Source organism: Mytilus californianus, unplaced genomic scaffold, assembly GCF_021869535.1.
Source record: "Mytilus californianus isolate M0D057914Y unplaced genomic scaffold, xbMytCali1.0.p SCAF_7, whole genome shotgun sequence".
NCBI lineage: Eukaryota > Metazoa > Mollusca > Bivalvia > Mytilida > Mytilidae > Mytilus > Mytilus californianus.
In genome coordinates, this window is record NW_026262723.1 from 111856219 (window position 1) to 111874255 (window position 18037).

General features: G+C 31.3%; 1 protein-coding gene and 1 long non-coding RNA gene across 3 annotated transcripts; both read right to left on the reverse strand.

Annotated features, from left to right (window-relative positions):
• Positions 1-962: 962 nt before the first annotated feature.
• On the reverse strand, positions 963-17625 carry LOC127708578 (programmed cell death protein 6-like). Of its 2 annotated transcripts, none has more exons than XM_052213565.1 (8): positions 17506-17625; positions 10332-10643; positions 9052-9179; positions 6433-6507; positions 5937-6011; positions 4211-4379; positions 2003-3662; positions 963-1838 (listed from the first exon to the last, which is right to left on the reverse strand). In XM_052213565.1, exons 1-7 carry the CDS (start codon positions 17536-17538, stop codon positions 3618-3620), a joined length of 837 nt encoding a protein of 278 aa, XP_052069525.1. In that variant the 5' UTR covers positions 17539-17625; the 3' UTR covers positions 963-1838; positions 2003-3617. The 2 variants fall into 2 exon arrangements, with proteins under 2 accessions (XP_052069525.1, XP_052069526.1); XM_052213566.1 differs by lacking the exon at positions 9052-9179 and adding an exon at positions 9200-9327.
• LOC127708586 (uncharacterized) lies at positions 14647-15269 on the reverse strand. Its single transcript, XR_007985313.1, has 2 exons — positions 15071-15269; positions 14647-14826 (listed from the first exon to the last, which is right to left on the reverse strand). It is a non-coding gene; the product is annotated as an uncharacterized LOC127708586 (long non-coding RNA).
• Positions 17626-18037: the final 412 nt, after the last annotated feature.

The following is an 18037-nucleotide window of genomic DNA, read 5'->3' on the forward strand; positions in this document are numbered from 1 at the left end:
CCTGAAATTTTCCTGTCCATTGCAGGGAAAAATTGAGATACATTCAGTTCAGTATGACATTTGTAGATAACAAAGATAATGAATATGGTGAAACTTTTTGTATACTTTGAAGAACATACTGTTGATATAAAAATAAGATGTGGTATCATTGCCAATGAGACAACTCTTCAACAGAGACCAAATGACATAGAAGTTAACAATAACAACTATAGATCACAATACGGCCTTCCACAATAAGCCGAACCCATACCACATAGTAAACTTTATTAGGCCATAAAAATGACAAATGGCCTGATTAAAATACAAAACAATAAACGAAAAACAAATATGATATACAGTAAAAAATGGCAACCACTGAATAACAGGATCCTGACTTGGGACAGACTCATACAGAATGTGGCGGGGTTCAACATGTTTGAAAGCGTTAACCCTCCCCATTCCTGGGACTGTTGACTATAATTTCAGAGGTAAATTTGAGGCTGACTTTTCTGAGGTGCTAGAAAATGGAATGAAAATAGTTAACTTCTACAAGTATATATGCCTTCATTTCAACATCTTGATCCATGCGATAAATTAGTATGCATTCTCAGCCCCACCTCTGAACTTGTTAGTCATATTGGAGTCTTTTTTAAACATTCTTTAGAGCAGAGGGCAACAGACCCATGTCAGACAGGTTCATACTTGTGTATTAAATTTAATCTTACATTTGTGTATCAAGTTAATTGTTGGTTTGTTGTATTCTTGTATGTAAATATTTTTTTTGTTATTGCTTGACCCTAATGGGTGCAATGTTGCAATAAAGATATAGAAGAAAAACTGTTGTCAAATGTTTAGTTCTGCAAACATTCAAACTATAATATTCTAATCTTTTCACTTGAAAAAATAAATAGGTACTACTTTACTTAAATCATGCTAATTCTTTAAAAGTCCTTTAGTGTGTATTATCAGAAACAAAGGAAAACTAATTCTTAGAATTTTTAATATTCATGTCAAATGATAAACATATGTACCGGTATATAAGATTAGTAGAAAGTTACGTCTCTACTTAGTAGAGATAATTAAACATTAACAACACATTTTGCATACAGACATACTTGGAACTAAACAAACAATTACAAAATAAGAAAGCAAGACATAATTTGTACCAGTTTGCCAAATTAATTATTAAAAATAATCGATTTGCTGTATTTCTTTTTTTGGTTAATTTCCTTATCAAATCATTATTTAATGCATGATGGGGTATAATAAAGAATGTCTTCCAACCCACCTACTTGTATATATTTATTTTTGGAACAACCCCAAGTCTGTTTTTTTTTAAATTCAAAGATGACATGTTTAAATATTTAACACACAGACCCATATGAATATGGTAGAAGATTTCAGTTAACCAAAGTGAATGAATATATACTGTGTCATTTATAAGGGCATTAGCTATTCGACAAAAATAATAAAATATGATTTTTTTTGGTTCAAATATTTATAGAAGTGGAATAAAGAAATAACATCTCGCTTTTAGCAGTCAGTTTGATACAATTTCGTCAAAAATAAGCTAAAAACACCATCCCTGGTGTTATTGACTTGCAAGTCAATAATACAACTCATTTGAATCTGTATTCATGCAACCTTTTAATTCAACCTTAAGAGGAGATGGGTGTGCATGTATTCATCATGTGGGTCATTCTCAAAAAAAGAAAAGAATGTCAACATTGATAACTGAAACAAGGAGCCACAAGGAATTAACCATTTCGTTGACCAACCTGGCCCACAAAAATCACTCCTATACAGGTACAAAGATGATTTACATATATTTTTAACCTAGAACACGAAATCAAATCGACCTAGAAAAATCTGATTGTATGTGCTAGCTATCTATTTATATTTATATTTATGTTTATATTGGGTTACATGATGGTTGACCAACCTGGCCCACAAAAATCACTCCTATACAGGTACAAAGATGATTTACATATATTTTTAACCAAGAACACGAAATCAAATCGACCTAGAAAAATCTGATTGTATGTGCTAGCTATCTATTTATATTTATATTTATGTTTATATTGGGTTACATGATGGTTGGCAGTCTACAGAGGTAATCTTGGATGGATAATTAGATGGTGTCTGGTCTGAAATAGGTATGAAATTCTGATATATTATAGAGAACACATTCATTGTTAATTTTCTTTTTTTTTTTAGTAATTTGGATATTCTTTTCAGTATGTTATAAATAAGCTATGAGAATTTGGGTCAAATTGGTAAACATGAATTTGACAGCTAATGCCCCTTTAAATAAAAAATGTAATTCATAAAGTATAACATGTACTGTACAGGAATGTTTCCATTATACACACACTATCACTGCTAATACAAAGTACTAACATTCATTACTATGGTCATGACTGTATGTTAAAAACATTCAACTTTTTTGGGGAGCATAAATTGTCAACTTCATTACAAATTAAAAAATTTAGCATTTTCTCATCATCATACAAAGTTTATTTCTCCATTCATCAAGGCTTGAAAGAACATGTTGTAACAGAGAGTAAAACAGCCTTTACCTGAATATATATAGTTTGAAGAAAACTACAAACGATTATCACATATATGGCATGTATGGATTATTATGTGTATAAAACTACTCTTGTAAAAATGTATTGATCTAACAATTATACAAAACACTATAGCACTAATTCAAATAATGAAAAAAAAAACTTTGGTTCTGAACAACTACATAGGTGATGATTAACTATTTTTTATGCATTACTATTTGCTATTGAAATATATTTCATTAAAACTTGGCACTTTAGACAATAACATACCTACATTTCAATTTCTATAGATAGAGCAAAAAAAGCCAAATATTTATGACACAATAGTCCAAAGGCTTCGCAGATTGAGATGTAATAGTTCTAAAAAAATGTAAATTACCTTAACCTTGCAAATAAAGTAAAGTTTCATTTAGATAGCCAGTAGTTTAGTGACAATTGGCACTGTTCTGCTAAAACACTTGACACTATATACATTTGCTTTGAATGTTTATTTGGTCAACCAAGAAATCAATAAAAAATCTTAATACAACAAGGCCTTTATTAGGATCACATTTAAAACACAGATCCTGTCTCAACTTTCCTTACAAGGATCTGATATGGCACTGGTCTACTTTTTGTTCTGAAGATCTTTCCAAGATCATCATAATCTGTCACAATGCCACACCCCTTCAAAAATTTGGAGGCAGTAATTTCATTGGTTGATGAAATAATTGTCAGAACACACCCCTTCAAAAATTAAGAGGCAGTAATTTCATTGGTTGATGTAATAATTGTCAGAACACACCCCTTCAAAAATTAAGAGGCAGTAATTTCATTGGATTATGTAATAATTATTATAACAGAAAGAAGAATGGAGCTTTGTCAGATCCTTGTAAAGAAAGCATTGACAGGATCACTTCTGTTACCAGCTGACAAATACTTTTAAAATAAAATATAACACAAATGATATGTTACGCTTGTTTTTAAATTTGTTTTTGGTCATCGGAATGTTTTACATTCTCCAGTATTAATCATAGGAAAGAAAGTGTTCTAATTAATTTGATTGTCACTATCGTTTCCTTATCTTCTTCACTTCACAGCCATAATAGTATTGTCTAGTACCATCTCTAAAAACTGCAAAATACACAAAGATAATTATAGCTTAGTATTACCAGTATATCATTATAGCTTAGTATTATATTGTCTAATCCCATGATATATTTTTTTATTGAGTAATTTTATTATTTTCGATAGGGATATACTATGAACCAAAGTCCTTCATTAGAGTCTACCCCCAATAGTACACAAGGAGTACACTATAGAATGTGAGTCCTCATTAGAGTCTACCCTAACTGATACCGACACCAAAGATAAGACTTATCAATATTTCTACTTTACTTGCTACTATCTGAAAAAGAGAAGACAAATTCTGACGAGTCCATTTGTTCTTATCACTGTTTACTCAAATTTAAGAAGACCAGTATGGCAGGGGTTCAGAATGTGGTCAGATAGGATTTCAAATCTTCATACAAAGTGTTACATATAACAGGTTAAAATTCAAGGTAGAATCTTTGTCTATTACAAAGGAGAATTTGTCAAAATCACTTCAACATGTTTTTTTTTTAATTCGGTAGTAATCAGATATCCCAGCATATATTCTATATGGTAAATTATTATATTACCTCTTCATAACCTATGTTAATAATTCCTCTCTGCTGGGTGTCCTTCACTCGGAATTTATCTGTTAATGTCTTTAACATTACACAAGCTTGAATAAAATCGTCAAAATTGATGGTCCTCATTCCTCTTCTGTCAAACACTCGGATCACACTGTCACTAAATTGAGGTGACCTGAAAAGAAAAGTTAAAATTTCTTGTTTACATCCTGTTGTAAAATGTTACCTTTAATATTTGCTTAGAACCTTGTGAGGAAAAGAAACAATCATTAGATATAAAGGCAACAACATGACATAAGTTTTCACTTCATAAATGTACTAACATGAAACCTTAGCATATCCACACAAAATACAATTTTTTTTTTCAATGATAATCGAGTTTATCAATAACATCAGAATGTGTAAAGCAGTCATATATATTTAGTTAAGTGTAGTTATTGGTTTAGTTAAGACTAATGATAGCAAAGAGTTCTGGCATTTACAGCTAATAAAGTAACAATGAAGCAGTGTTTAGTTATGCCATAAAAGTTTTCACTGCCATTTGATCATCAGTTGTTTTGTTTGTTTGAGCCTCAGTGTAAGCTTTTTTGATCAACAATGTTACGTTTCTCATAGGTTTGTTTCCTATGACCTTTTTGATTTAATTGTGCCTATTTCAACACAACAGTGCACCCACCAAAATGTCTCTCCTGCTTTACTTATAATGATTGAATATATGTTGATATTATTAATCGAATATTTTTAAGGATTTGTATTCGTTAAAACTTGATCACATGTACATTTGTATTTGCTCAGTTTGCACGCCAATACTGTTGTGTTTAGCTTTTCGTAGGTCAAAAACAGCATATTGCACAGGGCATACAGCATGTTACTAAAAATAGATTCTAGAAATCCCCAATTTTACATTGTTCATGCTATAGTTGTTGATTAATAATATAACAATTGTAGCCTTTGGTTGAGGTCAATACGATGTTATATCGACCCAGAGAAGCATATCGACCTCGGACTTCGTCCTCAGTCAATATGCTTCTCTTAGGTCGATATAACCTCGTATCGACCTCATACAAAGGCTATAATTGTATAATATAGAATAGAGAATGGAAACAGGGAATATGTCAAAGAGACAACAACCTGACCAAAGAGCAGAAAACATCCCAAGGCCACCAATGGGTCTTAAACGAAGTGAGAAAATCCGCACCCAGAGGCAGATCTACAAGTATTGCATAAATTTAACATTATCAAAGATCCTATTAACGTGGTAATTAAGCAACCAGTCAATTTTTTCCAAATGCATTGTCACCAAATATCAAAAGTAAAACAATATTTGATCGGCCAATAACAAACAATCACCTCTCATTTTGAACAAGCTTAAAATCAGCAATAAACAATAAATTGTGTAGAATTTGACAAAATAATGTTTTAGGGGTATTTCAGTATCTTTTTCTAGACAAGAGGATAAGTTCTGGAGTTCTATACTAAATCCTGTAAATGGGAGGTAGGTTTGCACTTGCAAGGCCACAAATTTGGCTCTCATCATACCTCCTACTTCACTGTTCAACAGATTTAAGTAAATCATTTTTCGGATGAAAAAATAAACTTTTAGTTTTATTTTTCCTTTATTAGCGTATTTCAGTCATACTTTGCAACTTGAATATAACTCTTGTTCCTGTCCTTGTAAATCTACTGTTTCGTTTCAACAAGAGTGCAAAATTAACACCAGATATATACTTACAAATTATAACCAAATGTTCTGAATGCGTTGCTTAGCTCCTGAGCGTCAATGTTACCAGATCTATCTGTATCAAATCTATAATGTAAAATAGATGAATATGATCAAATTATAAGTTATTTTCACCCCTATCTATCTACGTTAGCTAATAACTTGAGTAAATGTTTTTGTTAGTAGAGCTACACTGTCAAAAACAACATAGTTTAGCCGTTTATAATGTAAGGAGCCAGCAAGGACAAAAAATTGTTTTATCATGCTTGTCCCTTTTAATCACATCTTGTTCTTCACTCTGTATCTTTCAACATAAGTAGACTTTCTAGGCTGTTCATATTGACATTTTTTTTTCCTTCTATCTGCGTTTAGTTTTTTTCTCTGAATCATAAAAATATATCTTAAAAATATTTAATGTATATTTTATGTACATACCTATTTCAAATACCCAGTAGTCTTTAGCAAGAAGATTTTCTAATCTGGTGTTATATTCTTCATTAAGTCTTACCTTTCAAAGCATCCTTTCCAATCTTGTACATATTTCCATAAAGCAGCAAACTCATTGATATCAATTGTACCATCTCTGAAATAAAAAGAACATAGATTAAATGTTAAAACATTATGAAAGAGAAATACTATAATTTTGTTTTCGGTTTTTTATTTCCTTGAGGGGTAAAAAAAAAGTGCCAATACAAATTCAAAGTCACTAAACGGTAATGTTTGCTTTCATTTTGCAATGAGATAATAACATATTATTAAAGCTGAATGGAACACATTTAGGAAATTTTGAGTAATCTTCCTTTGTTTAAATCTGTATTTAAACTTAACCTATTTGCTACAGTTGTGTATTTTTTTAATATAATAGCTTTCTTGACAGGTTTAGTTATATAAATACACATAATTTTGTAAATTGAATAATAATATTAATAATGAATTGCTTGACTAGGGCATGGAAATGATATAAATAATGTTCACTCATATTGTTTGAACTCTGACAGATACAAATGAGATTTGGATAATAGACCTATCAAGCCAGTAACAAAAGGATTTTGGTATATAATCTGTATCCCAAAAAACTACAAATCTTGTTCCATGTTTAAAGCACATTTTAAATTCGTTGGTAGGGGACTAAATACTAGAACACAAAACTCTTAACTTGTACACTGAATAACATACAGAATTGAACAATATAAAACAAATCATATAAACAGACCAAGTACATGCAATCAGACTGATGCAATGTTAAAATCTTCCCTGTCATTCAACTATTTCTTGGCAAATATCATTGATTATATTTATCCCTATATCTTCAATAGAAGTGGATTTACCATAAAAACTTAGTATCAGTCAAGTTATAAAATGTGGTACATTTTCAAAAATCAGTCGTAGATTTTCTCTGACAGGTACCCCGGTAATATTATTTAATCTGACAAATCTTATTTTGGGAACATATAATTGTGGTATTAATGAAATCTTTATGTACATTTAAAATGTCACCACAATGTTTATGCATTAATGTAAAGAACATACAGGTATCTGGCAAAAAGGAAGTCAAAAATTGAGGGATCTGAAAATATCTAACATGGCATAGCTCACCAATCGATGGATGAAAAAAAAAAAAGGCTCTTACTTGTAGTTGCTGAAAAATTGTAACACAAATGTATTTGGCAACATAAAGTAGATAAATGCCAGATCTGAAAATATCTCAGACATAACAGCCTACAAATATGGTGAGTGATATCCAATTTCAAAAATCTTTGATTTACAGTTGCTGAGAAAAAATGAATGATGAAATTTTCTTTCACAGGCATCAATGTTAAGGTCATGCACCTAGGCAAACAGGAAGTGATGGATATTAAACTGTATCAAACAGTATAGCATACAAATATGATGATTGGTGCTTTATATAAAAAAGACCTAATTTGTAATCGCTGATAAAAAAAATGATGAAAAGTTCTTTTATGTACATAATTGCTTTTATCTTCGTCATTTGAAATCTTGTGGATAGTTGTCTCATTGGCAATCATAGCACACCTCCTTATTTTTAATAATGTATGCGGCAAACAGGAAGCAAATAAGATAAGGATCTGAAAATGTGTAACATGGTATAAATTGGCAATATGAAATTTGGTACCAACCATAAACAGGAAGTAGATAAGTATCAGATCTGAAAGATTGTCATAGGGTATAACTTACCAATATGAAACTTGGTACTAAATATCAGGACTATCTTATCTAAATCTTCAGAGAAAAAATGTGACAGAACCAGTATCGGTATATACCCTCCTTTGGAGCAGGGGTATAATAAATTTCAAGACTTCATAGGCACATACCAATGTGAGAAAAAATAGCTGTGCCAAGAGCACATGATACATGAATACATGATACATGAATATCAGGTTTTTTATTTTGAGACTTTTCATAAACTATGCAAAAAAAAACAACATGTAAAAGGCAAGCAATATATAGGTTTAGTATAACAAATAAAGCCCTGTGCGATACCGTAGATGAAGGTTAATACTGCCTAAAGTTTGTGTACATACTAGTACTGTATATTCTGTTTAAGATTAGTGTGCTATGAATGTTGGATGAGTTCAACTATATATGAATCTTAATAAGTTTTATTGTATGCTTATGTATTTCAATTGGAATGTTTTAGCATTAATTGAGTTAGGTTTTACATCGAATTTATGATTCATCTCTGCTAAATAATACCCAATAAAAAGTTTGTTTTCCATTATTTACCAAATGCAACTGGAGTAATGAATAGAACAAATTGAAACATTGTTGCGGGGAAACTACAAAATTTTTCTTTTCAAATATAGTACTTTTAATTGTTATAATTCTTAAAAGGAGAGGATTGAAATCCCTATTCTTATCTTTTATGTACTTTCTTTCCAGAAAAGAATAATAAAATAATATTACATTTGTTTGAATGTGATTCAGATTGCTAATTTCAACCCTTAATTAGGCTACATTTATATATTTAAGCATAAAACTCAATTTAGAAACCTTTAACAACTATTGATTGTTAACAATCTAGGGAAACAATTTTTTACTCAAACAAGAAAAACAACTACAGCATGCTAGAACAATTACAATGTACAATAAGAATGGTGTCTCTTACTTGCTCTTATCAAACATTCCAACCATTAGACGGCAAGTTTCTTCATTAAAAGGTGTCATATTCCCGTTCATTAAGGCTTGCCGTAGTTCAATGGCCGTAATTTTACCCGAACGATCTTGATCAACTGCCTGAAATAAGAATAGCTTACTTGTTAGTGTCGAACATCCCAATCATTAGACGACAAGTTTCTGGATTAAATGGTGAAAAATTGCCATTAAGTAATGCAAGTTGTAACTCGTTGGCAGAAATCTTACCAGAGCGATCCTGGTCAACAGCCTGAAAAATATGGCAAATTATTTCTATATATGTATGTAGACAGCTTGAAGCTTTCATAAAGTCAATAATTGTATTACGATTTGAATATTGATCTTTATTTGAAGATTTATGAAAAGACAATCAATTGATGGATAAACAGAACATTTTGCTCTCTTTTACTGCTTTCTGAATTGCAATGCTAAGATGTACATGTATACAATTTTGTCAAATTTTTCAAATTTTTCATTTTTTTTTAAAACCTGTATTTATTGTCAGGATCAGTAATTTTCTAGAAGAAAAAAAAATGTTCACAGGATGATCTAAGATAATTCAATTTTGTTTTATTCTTCTTACAGGTTCTAAAGTAGGTTTTTGATTAGAGTTTGACACTTTACTTGACCAATATGCTTATGTCACTAAAGGTGAAGAGTATGCTTATCTTGCTGAACCATCATATATCAACCATACTTTTTATGGGAGTCCATATATTTCCTTCTATAATTTTATTTTCTCAGTATTTCACTTGTATAAATAATACCATTTGTCTTATCTCCTACATGATGTACAGCTGTCTTGTTCTATTTCATTGCCGTTCTTCATCTCAAAATCACAAGAAAGCCTCCAAACATGGAGAAAAAGCTCACACCTGACTGTAAGTTCAAGGAAGTCCCTATCAATGGTTTGAGCTAAATCTTTTGCTAAATGTCAATAAGACATTGCCTGTACATTGAAGCACACACATCCAGGGTAATATCAACAAATTACAGGCTATAATGTGTATTAAAGTACCTGTCAGGGTAATGTCAACAAATAACAGACTGTAATGTGTATTAAAGTACCTGTCAGGGTAATATCAACAAATAACAGACTATAATGTGTATTAAAGTACCTGTCAGGGTAAAATCAACAAATAACAGACTATAATATGTACATGTATTAAGTAACCTGTCAGGGTAATATCAACAAATTACAGACTATAATATGTATTAAAGTACCTGTTTTATACTATTCATAATAACTTATACCTGAAACCAATTCCATAACTCTTGACTAACACCTGGTGGTGGAGCAGGTGCTCCATATCCCCCTGGAGGTCCATATCCTCCTTGTGATGGGGCTCCTCCACCATAGGCCCCCTGCTGGTAGCCACCTGGTTGACCATAGGATGCAGGTGGTTGTTGGTAACCTTGTGGCTGGTAGCCCTGGGGTGGGGGTTGTCCATACTGTTGTTGAGGAGGTGGTTGACCATATATTTGTCCTCTGTTTGGTGGTGGGGCTTGTGAGTAAGATGGAGGAGCACCTTGTCCTTGATGAGGTGGCGGTGCACCATATCCTCCCTAAAATAAGTACAACAGCTGTCTAGATATCTAATTAAACATTCAAACATTACATTTAAATAAGAATGAAGTTTCACTTTCAAATTCATGGCAACTTTGTGTTGTCCTCATCCATTTTACCTAAATACTTTGTATGTCCTTATTACATTTGTTGGAATATATAGGAATGGAAATTGATAAAAAAAAAAAATAGCTGTTACTACCTAACATGCCTAAATGCCATACTGAAAATTATAAGAACGCAATTGATGATTCTGACCATTCATATAAAAACAACTTAAAAGTTAAAACGGGATAATCCTACAGATAACCTGTTACAGAAATTACTTTGTTTCATCTGTTACACTTTTCTGTATGTAACAAGGAGTCTTCCTCCATCTTGGACCTTAAAATAACAGAAATAAAATGCTCCGCTGTGGCGCAGCTTGATACGACCGCAGAGGTCGAACCCTGAACAGTTGGGGCAAGTATGGACACAACATTCAAGCTTGATACAGCTCTGAATTTGGATTGTGATTAAATATTTGACACAGCATAGGTTTCTGACACAGAATGAATGTGGTCTAAGAAAATTTTAATTTACCTATTCAAACCATATCATTATTATTTGCTTTTATATATAAATCAGAAATAACCAATTTAAAATGAAAAATTTTAAAGAAAAAAAAAGACCCCCCCCCCCCCCCCAAAAAATTTTTTGAACCCCTTATGATTCATCACCCCAAAACTCAATAACAGCCTTCCTTTTGTGGTATGGTACCTTGCAGTACAATTTCAGAGAGATCCATACACTTGAACACAAGTTATTGTCTGAAAACTAGAAAAATGCTTGTTTTTTGGCCCCTTTTTGGCCCCAAATTCCTAAACATTTAGGGCAATTACCCCCAAACTCAAACCAAGCTTTCCCTTTGTGATATGGAACCTTGTACCGATAGTACAATTTCATAAAGATCCATACACTTACACACAAGTTATTGTCCTGAAACTAGAAAATTGCTTGTTTTTTTCCCCTTTTTGGCCCCCAATTCCTAAAATTTTGAGGCAATTACCCCCAAAATCAATACTAGCCTTCCCTTAGTGGTATGGTACCTTGCAGTACAATTTCAGAGAGATCCATACACTTGAACACAAGTTATTGTCTGGAAACTAGAAAAATGCTTATTTTTGGCCCCTTTTTGGCCCCTTTTTCCTAAACGTTTTGGGCAATAACCCCCAAACTCAATTCCAGCTTTCCCTTTGTAATATAGAACCTTGTAGTACAATTTCAGAAAGATCCATACACTTACAAACAAATTATTGTCATGAAACTAGAAAAATGCTTGTTTTTGCAACTTTTTTGGCCCCTAATTCTTAAAATTTTGAGGCAACTACCCCCAAAATCAATCCCAGCTTTCCCTTTGTGATATGGAACCTTGTGGTACAATGTCAGAGAGATCCATACACTAACACACAAGTTATGTCTGGAAGTTACAATAAAATGCTTCGCTGGGGCGCAGCTTGATACGACCGCAGAGGTCGAACCCTGAACAGTTGGGGCAAGTATGGACACAACATTCAAGCTTGATACAGCTCTGAATTTGGATTGTTATTAAATATTTGACACAGCATAGGTTTCTGACACAGAAAGAATGTGGTCTAAGAACTTGATTTTTTTTTAATTTACCTATTATGGTCCAATGTCCAAAATCAAAATACATGGTTAGATTAAGCATATCAAAGAACCCCATATATTCAATTTTTGTTAAAATCAAACAGAGTTTAATTTTGGACCCCAACTTGGACAAACTTGAAAACTGGGCCCATAATCAAAAATCTAAACACATGTTTAGTGTCAGCATATCAAAGAACCCCAAGAATTCAATTTTTGCTAAAATCAAACTAAGATTAATTTTGGACCCTTTGGACCTTAATGTAGACCAATTTAAAAAACAGGACTTAAAATTAAAAATCTAAATACACGGTTAGATTTGGAATATCAAAGAACCCCAATAATTCAATTTTTGATGAAATCAAACAAAGTTTAATTTTGGACCCTTTTGACCTCAATATGAACCAATTTGATAGCGGGGCCCACAAATAAAAAATCTAAATTCATGGTTAGATTCAGCATATCAAAGAACCCCATATATTTAATTTTTGTTGAAATCAAAATTTTTTTTTTTTTTGGACCCCAACTTGGACCAACTTGAAAACTGGGCCCATAATCAAAAATCTAAACACATGTTTAGATTCAGCATATCAAAGAACCCCAAGAATTCAATTTTTGTTAAAATCAAACTAAGTTTAATTTTGGACCCTTTGGACCTCAATGAAGACCAATTTAAAAAACGGGACCCAAATTAAACAGCTAAAAACACGGTTAGATTTGGCATATCAAAGAACCCCAATAATTCAATTTTTGATGAAATCAAACAAAGTTTAATTTTGGACCCTTTTGACCTCAATATGAACCAATTTGATAGCGGGGCCCACAAATAAAAAATCTAAATACATGGTTAGATTCAGCATATCAAAGAACCTCATATATTCAATTTTAGTTGAAATCAAACAAAGTTTAATTTGGACCCCAATTTGGACCAACTTGAAAACTGGGCCCATAATCAAAAATCTAAATACATGTTTAGATTCAGCATATCAAAGAACCCCATATATTCAATTTTTGTTGAAATCAAACATAGTTTAAATACTGGACCCTATCTTGGACCAACTTGAAAACTGGGCCCATAATCAAAAATCTAAACACATGTTTAGATTCAGCATATCAAAGAACCCCAAGAATTCAATTTTTGTTAAAATTAAACTAAGTTTAATTTTGGACCCTTTGGACCTTAATGTAGACCAATTTAAAAAACAGGACCCAAAATTAAAAATCTAAATACACGGTTAGATTTGTAATATCAAAGAGCCCCAATAATTCAATTTTAGATGAAATCAAACAAAGTTTAATTTTGGACCCTTTTGACCTCAATATGAACCAATTTGATAACAGGGTCCACAAATAAAAAATCTAAATACATGGTTAGATTCAGCATATCAAAGAACGCCATATATATTCAATTTTTGTTGAAATCAAACAAAGTTTATTTTGGACCCCAATTTGGACCAACTTGAAAACTGGGCCAAAAATCAAAAAATGAAATACATGTTTAGATTCAGCATATCAAAGAACCTCATATATTCAATTTTTGCTAAAATCAAACAAAGTTTAATTTTGGACCCTTTGGACCTTAATGTAGACCAATTTGAAAACTGGACCCAAAATTAAAAATCTAAATACACTGTTAGATTCGGCATAACAAATAAATAAATGTGATCAAAGATTTTACAAATCTAATGTGCCATACTGTGCAATTAAAGATTACTTCTTGAAATTTTTCAATATTTGAAATTTGAAAAAAAAATAATATTTGAAGAATAATTCTTTTTAATTTCTGAAATCTGAAATGAGAAAAAAATTGACCACCCACAATTTCTTTTTATCCCCCCCCCCTTTTTTCCCCCAAAAAATTCTTTCCCTCAAGATATGGTCATAATCTCAATTCAAATTTCCAATGGAGTTGGCAACCATAATTACCCATTTAAATTTACCATAGTTCTAACTTAATCTATTTTATAATAGAATTAAAAATATAATGTCAAATCTTTCATATGGATTTTTTTGTAAAAAAAAAAGATGCAACATTTGCAGATATTTTTACTGGTCTTCCTTTATAAATATGCATTTCTTTAAACATAATTTAAAAGCAGTGTAAGGGAAGTAACCAAAACGTTGTATTTGGATTACCTCCCTTACACTGTTTTAAATTATCTTTATTGTTCATTAACCATTACTTTCTACATAATTTAAAAGCAGTGTAAGGGAGATAATTTCAATGATGTATTTGATTTATCTCCCTTACACTGCTTTAAATTATGTTTTGTACTAAAGTATTTGTCCATTAACCAGGACAACCTTGTTTTTCCCCCTTTTTTGCCCCTAATTCCTAAACAGTTTGAGCCATAACCCCCCAAAGCAAATCCTAACCATCCCTTTGTGGTATGGAAACTTGTAGTATAATTTCAGAGAGTACCATACACCGTTCCACAGTTATTGTCTGGAAACTAGAAAATGCTTATTTTTGGCCCCTTTTTGGCCCCTAATTCCTTAACTGTTGGTACCATAACCCCCAAAATCAATCCTAACCTTCCTTTTGTGGTATTTAACCTTATGGTAAAATTTCAAAAAGATCCATTCACTTAAACTAAAGTTAGAGTGCGAAAACCAATGTGTCTTCGGACGACGACGCCGGACGACGACGACGCCAACGTCATACCAATATACGACCACAAAATTTTTTTGCGGTCGTATAAAAATGCTTATTTTTGGCCCCTTTTTGGCCCCTAATTCCTTAACTATTGGTACCATAACCCCCAAAATCTATCCCAACCTTCCTTTTGTGGTATTGAACCTTATGGTAAAATTTCATAGAGATCCATTCACTTAAACTAAAGTTAGAGTACGAAAACCAATGTGTCTTCGGACGACGACGACACCAACGTCATACCAATATACGACCGCAAATCGTATAATAATTGGTCTAGATTTTAATGAAATAAGCAGGAATGCTTTTTATTCAAATATCTTATCTAATTATGACAATTGTTTTCTACAAAACAGAAAATTTTTTGATTGAATCAAAAAGTTCTAAACTTAGTCAAATAAGGGGAGATAACTCGGGTATTATAATTTTATAAATGATTGGGTAGTAAACAAAATCATTTTTAAGTAAGAAAAAAGATGGCAACACCATTTTTTCTTTCGATTTTCTAAAAGCATTTTATACATGAGCTGTATTTAAGCAAGAAAAAAGATGGCAACACCATTTTTTCTTTCGATTTTCTAAAAGCATTTTATACATGAGCTGTATTTAAGCAAGAAAAAAGATGGCAACACCATTTTTTCTTTCGATTTTCTAAAAGCATTTTATACATGTTATAAGAGCTATCTTCTCATAATTTAATCTTATTCTAAAATTCTGTCATCAAGTTTTTTCTTTTCACATTAAAGTGCTTTTTCCATGTATAATCCTTCCAAAATGTGTCAATTTTTAACAACCTGTAGCTTGAAAACAAACTCAGTGACAGCAACCTTTAATTTTTATCTTATTTTTGGACATCGCACAATGTCAACTATACTTTAAAAAAATATGAGAAAACTCTGTCATTTTTTTGTTTAGACCATCATATTACATTCATGTTCAAAAAATGTAAATTGGAAAGACATGAAAGAGGAAATTTCAAAGGGTGACATAATACTTTTTTAATTGAATTTTGATTTCATATTTTTCATCAATACAATTTCTCAAATTTGTGATAATTTAAATCTCTTACCAAAAATTAAAATTGACAAACTGATTATTTTGACGCTTTGGGATGCAAATGTAAATAATTTATAAGGAAAAAGAGTGAATTGTGCTTTACATTCATAATACAGTGAAGTTAAAAACATCCTGGACGGTGCACTAGATCGTAATTTATAACTAATATCATAGATTTATTATAAACAATATAATAGGTGTTTTAACGAGTACTAATTAGTGATAACGAATTATACAATTCATAATAAGATTTTTAATCTGAGGAATTAGTTATCACATATTTGTGGAATTTGTGATAACAGATTAAATTCTAATATTACAGAATGCTTTATTCATGCAAACAGATTAACTTCATTATTATGAATTTACATAATCATGATCATGGATTGAAATCTTATAATGTATTGTATAATTGTTGTAATATGTAAACACAGATTAATTTGTGATAAGAATTCTGAAGAATATCTATAACATATTTTTGTAATTTGTGATCACAGATTAAATCCATGGTCATGATGGTAAAGAATTCCAATATTGATAACATTTTCTCAAATTTACCAGAATTATAAAAATCTGGGATACTGTGGATTCATTATTATTCATTGTGAACAAATTTTCATGAATTTCTTGGGTATACATGGCTGCAATGAATTAATTATTCAAAGAAGTATAAATTTCTGCTAGGATTGTATGTAAAATTTGGCAAAACCATGAAATTAAGTGTCAATGAAAATATGATTTTCTGATTTACCGAAATTGGTAACCATGAAAATAAATGAATCCACAGAAACAAATTGAATGCATGATCATGAATAACATATTATATGAAATATATAGCTAATTCCACAGATTCATTATCAGGAATATAATATGTGATAATTAGCTTTAATTGGTGATTACCAATTACGACTAGTTACTGTCAGAAATACACAATTTTTCTCAATAATTTTGAACATATACTCTATGGGGAAATATACTTTTAATATAAAAAGGGTTACCAAAAGTAAGGTTTACCGACCATAGGCATAGACTAGGACTTTATGCAACGCTTCTTTATTGAATAAAATGGCAGGTGACGGTACATGTAACTGGTAACTGTTCCTCAACCAGTACAATTAATGATAACAATTTCAATCTATGATTATGATCTTTTGATTTCTTCATCTCAAATCAAAATTATATTCCAGGGAGGTCCAGAACATGTTAATACTGTACAGAGCCAGAGCTCCAACTCCATTTAGGTGTCACACGTAAGAGTCAGGTTCCTACCTTCTCAAAACATGTGCTAAACTTACAGACTAGAAATTTCATAACCTAGAAAATTTACAATTTAAGTCTGAAATCTTTTCAAAACTTGTTGGATTAAAGTTATTGCGGAAATAAAAAAAACTACTAAAAATTATACTCTATGCACAATAAGTCAAATATAATCTGATTTTTTTTACAGCTTCTACAAAAATGACAGTGATTGTGAACATCGTTTGTGGAATTTATAAGTATCTTACGTATTGTTGTTGGGGTGGACCACCCCAAGACATTTTGAAATAATGTTAAAACGAAACGAAGAAATTAATTTGACTAATGATCACAACTAAACACAGGACAGTGCTGACATCTATTTTACTCAAAGGTAGATAACTTTTCTACCAGGAGAAGACAAATTATGTCTTTCAAATCTGGGTCCATCATCATTTCTCCGTTTTCAAGCAAGAAATGCGAACAACAAAATATATACTTTGAATCTTTTTTACATATGTTTTCTGTGCATAAAAATATTGCATTGAATATTCAAATGTGCTTTGTGTGCAGTGTTCTTTAAATGTGTGCTTTGTATGATGTATGTGTTCGCATGCTCCATAAATGTACTTTGTGCGTTTATATTTGTTTTTTTAGGGTGTTTTATATGTGCCTTTTATGATTCATAAGTTTGTGTTTTACCTTTCTGTAGGATTAATTGTTTGCATGAATGTCGCTTCAAACGCTCAATGCCGAGCTCGTTGTTTTGATACAAATCATTGGCTTGTCGACTTTATTTTA

Excerpts from the sequence above, each read along its gene's own strand:
- LOC127708578 (XM_052213565.1), bottom strand. The coding sequence starts at position 17,538 with ATGTCTTGGGGTGGTCCACCCCAACAACAATAC. Across the intron at positions 10,644-17,505 it reads GTCCACCCCAACAACAATAC|GGAGGATATGGTGCACCGCC; the intron begins GTAAGATACTTA and ends TACTTATTTTAG. Across the intron at positions 6,508-9,051 it reads GGAATGTTTGATAAGAGCAA|AGATGGTACAATTGATATCA; the intron begins GTAAGAGACACC and ends TTTTTATTTCAG.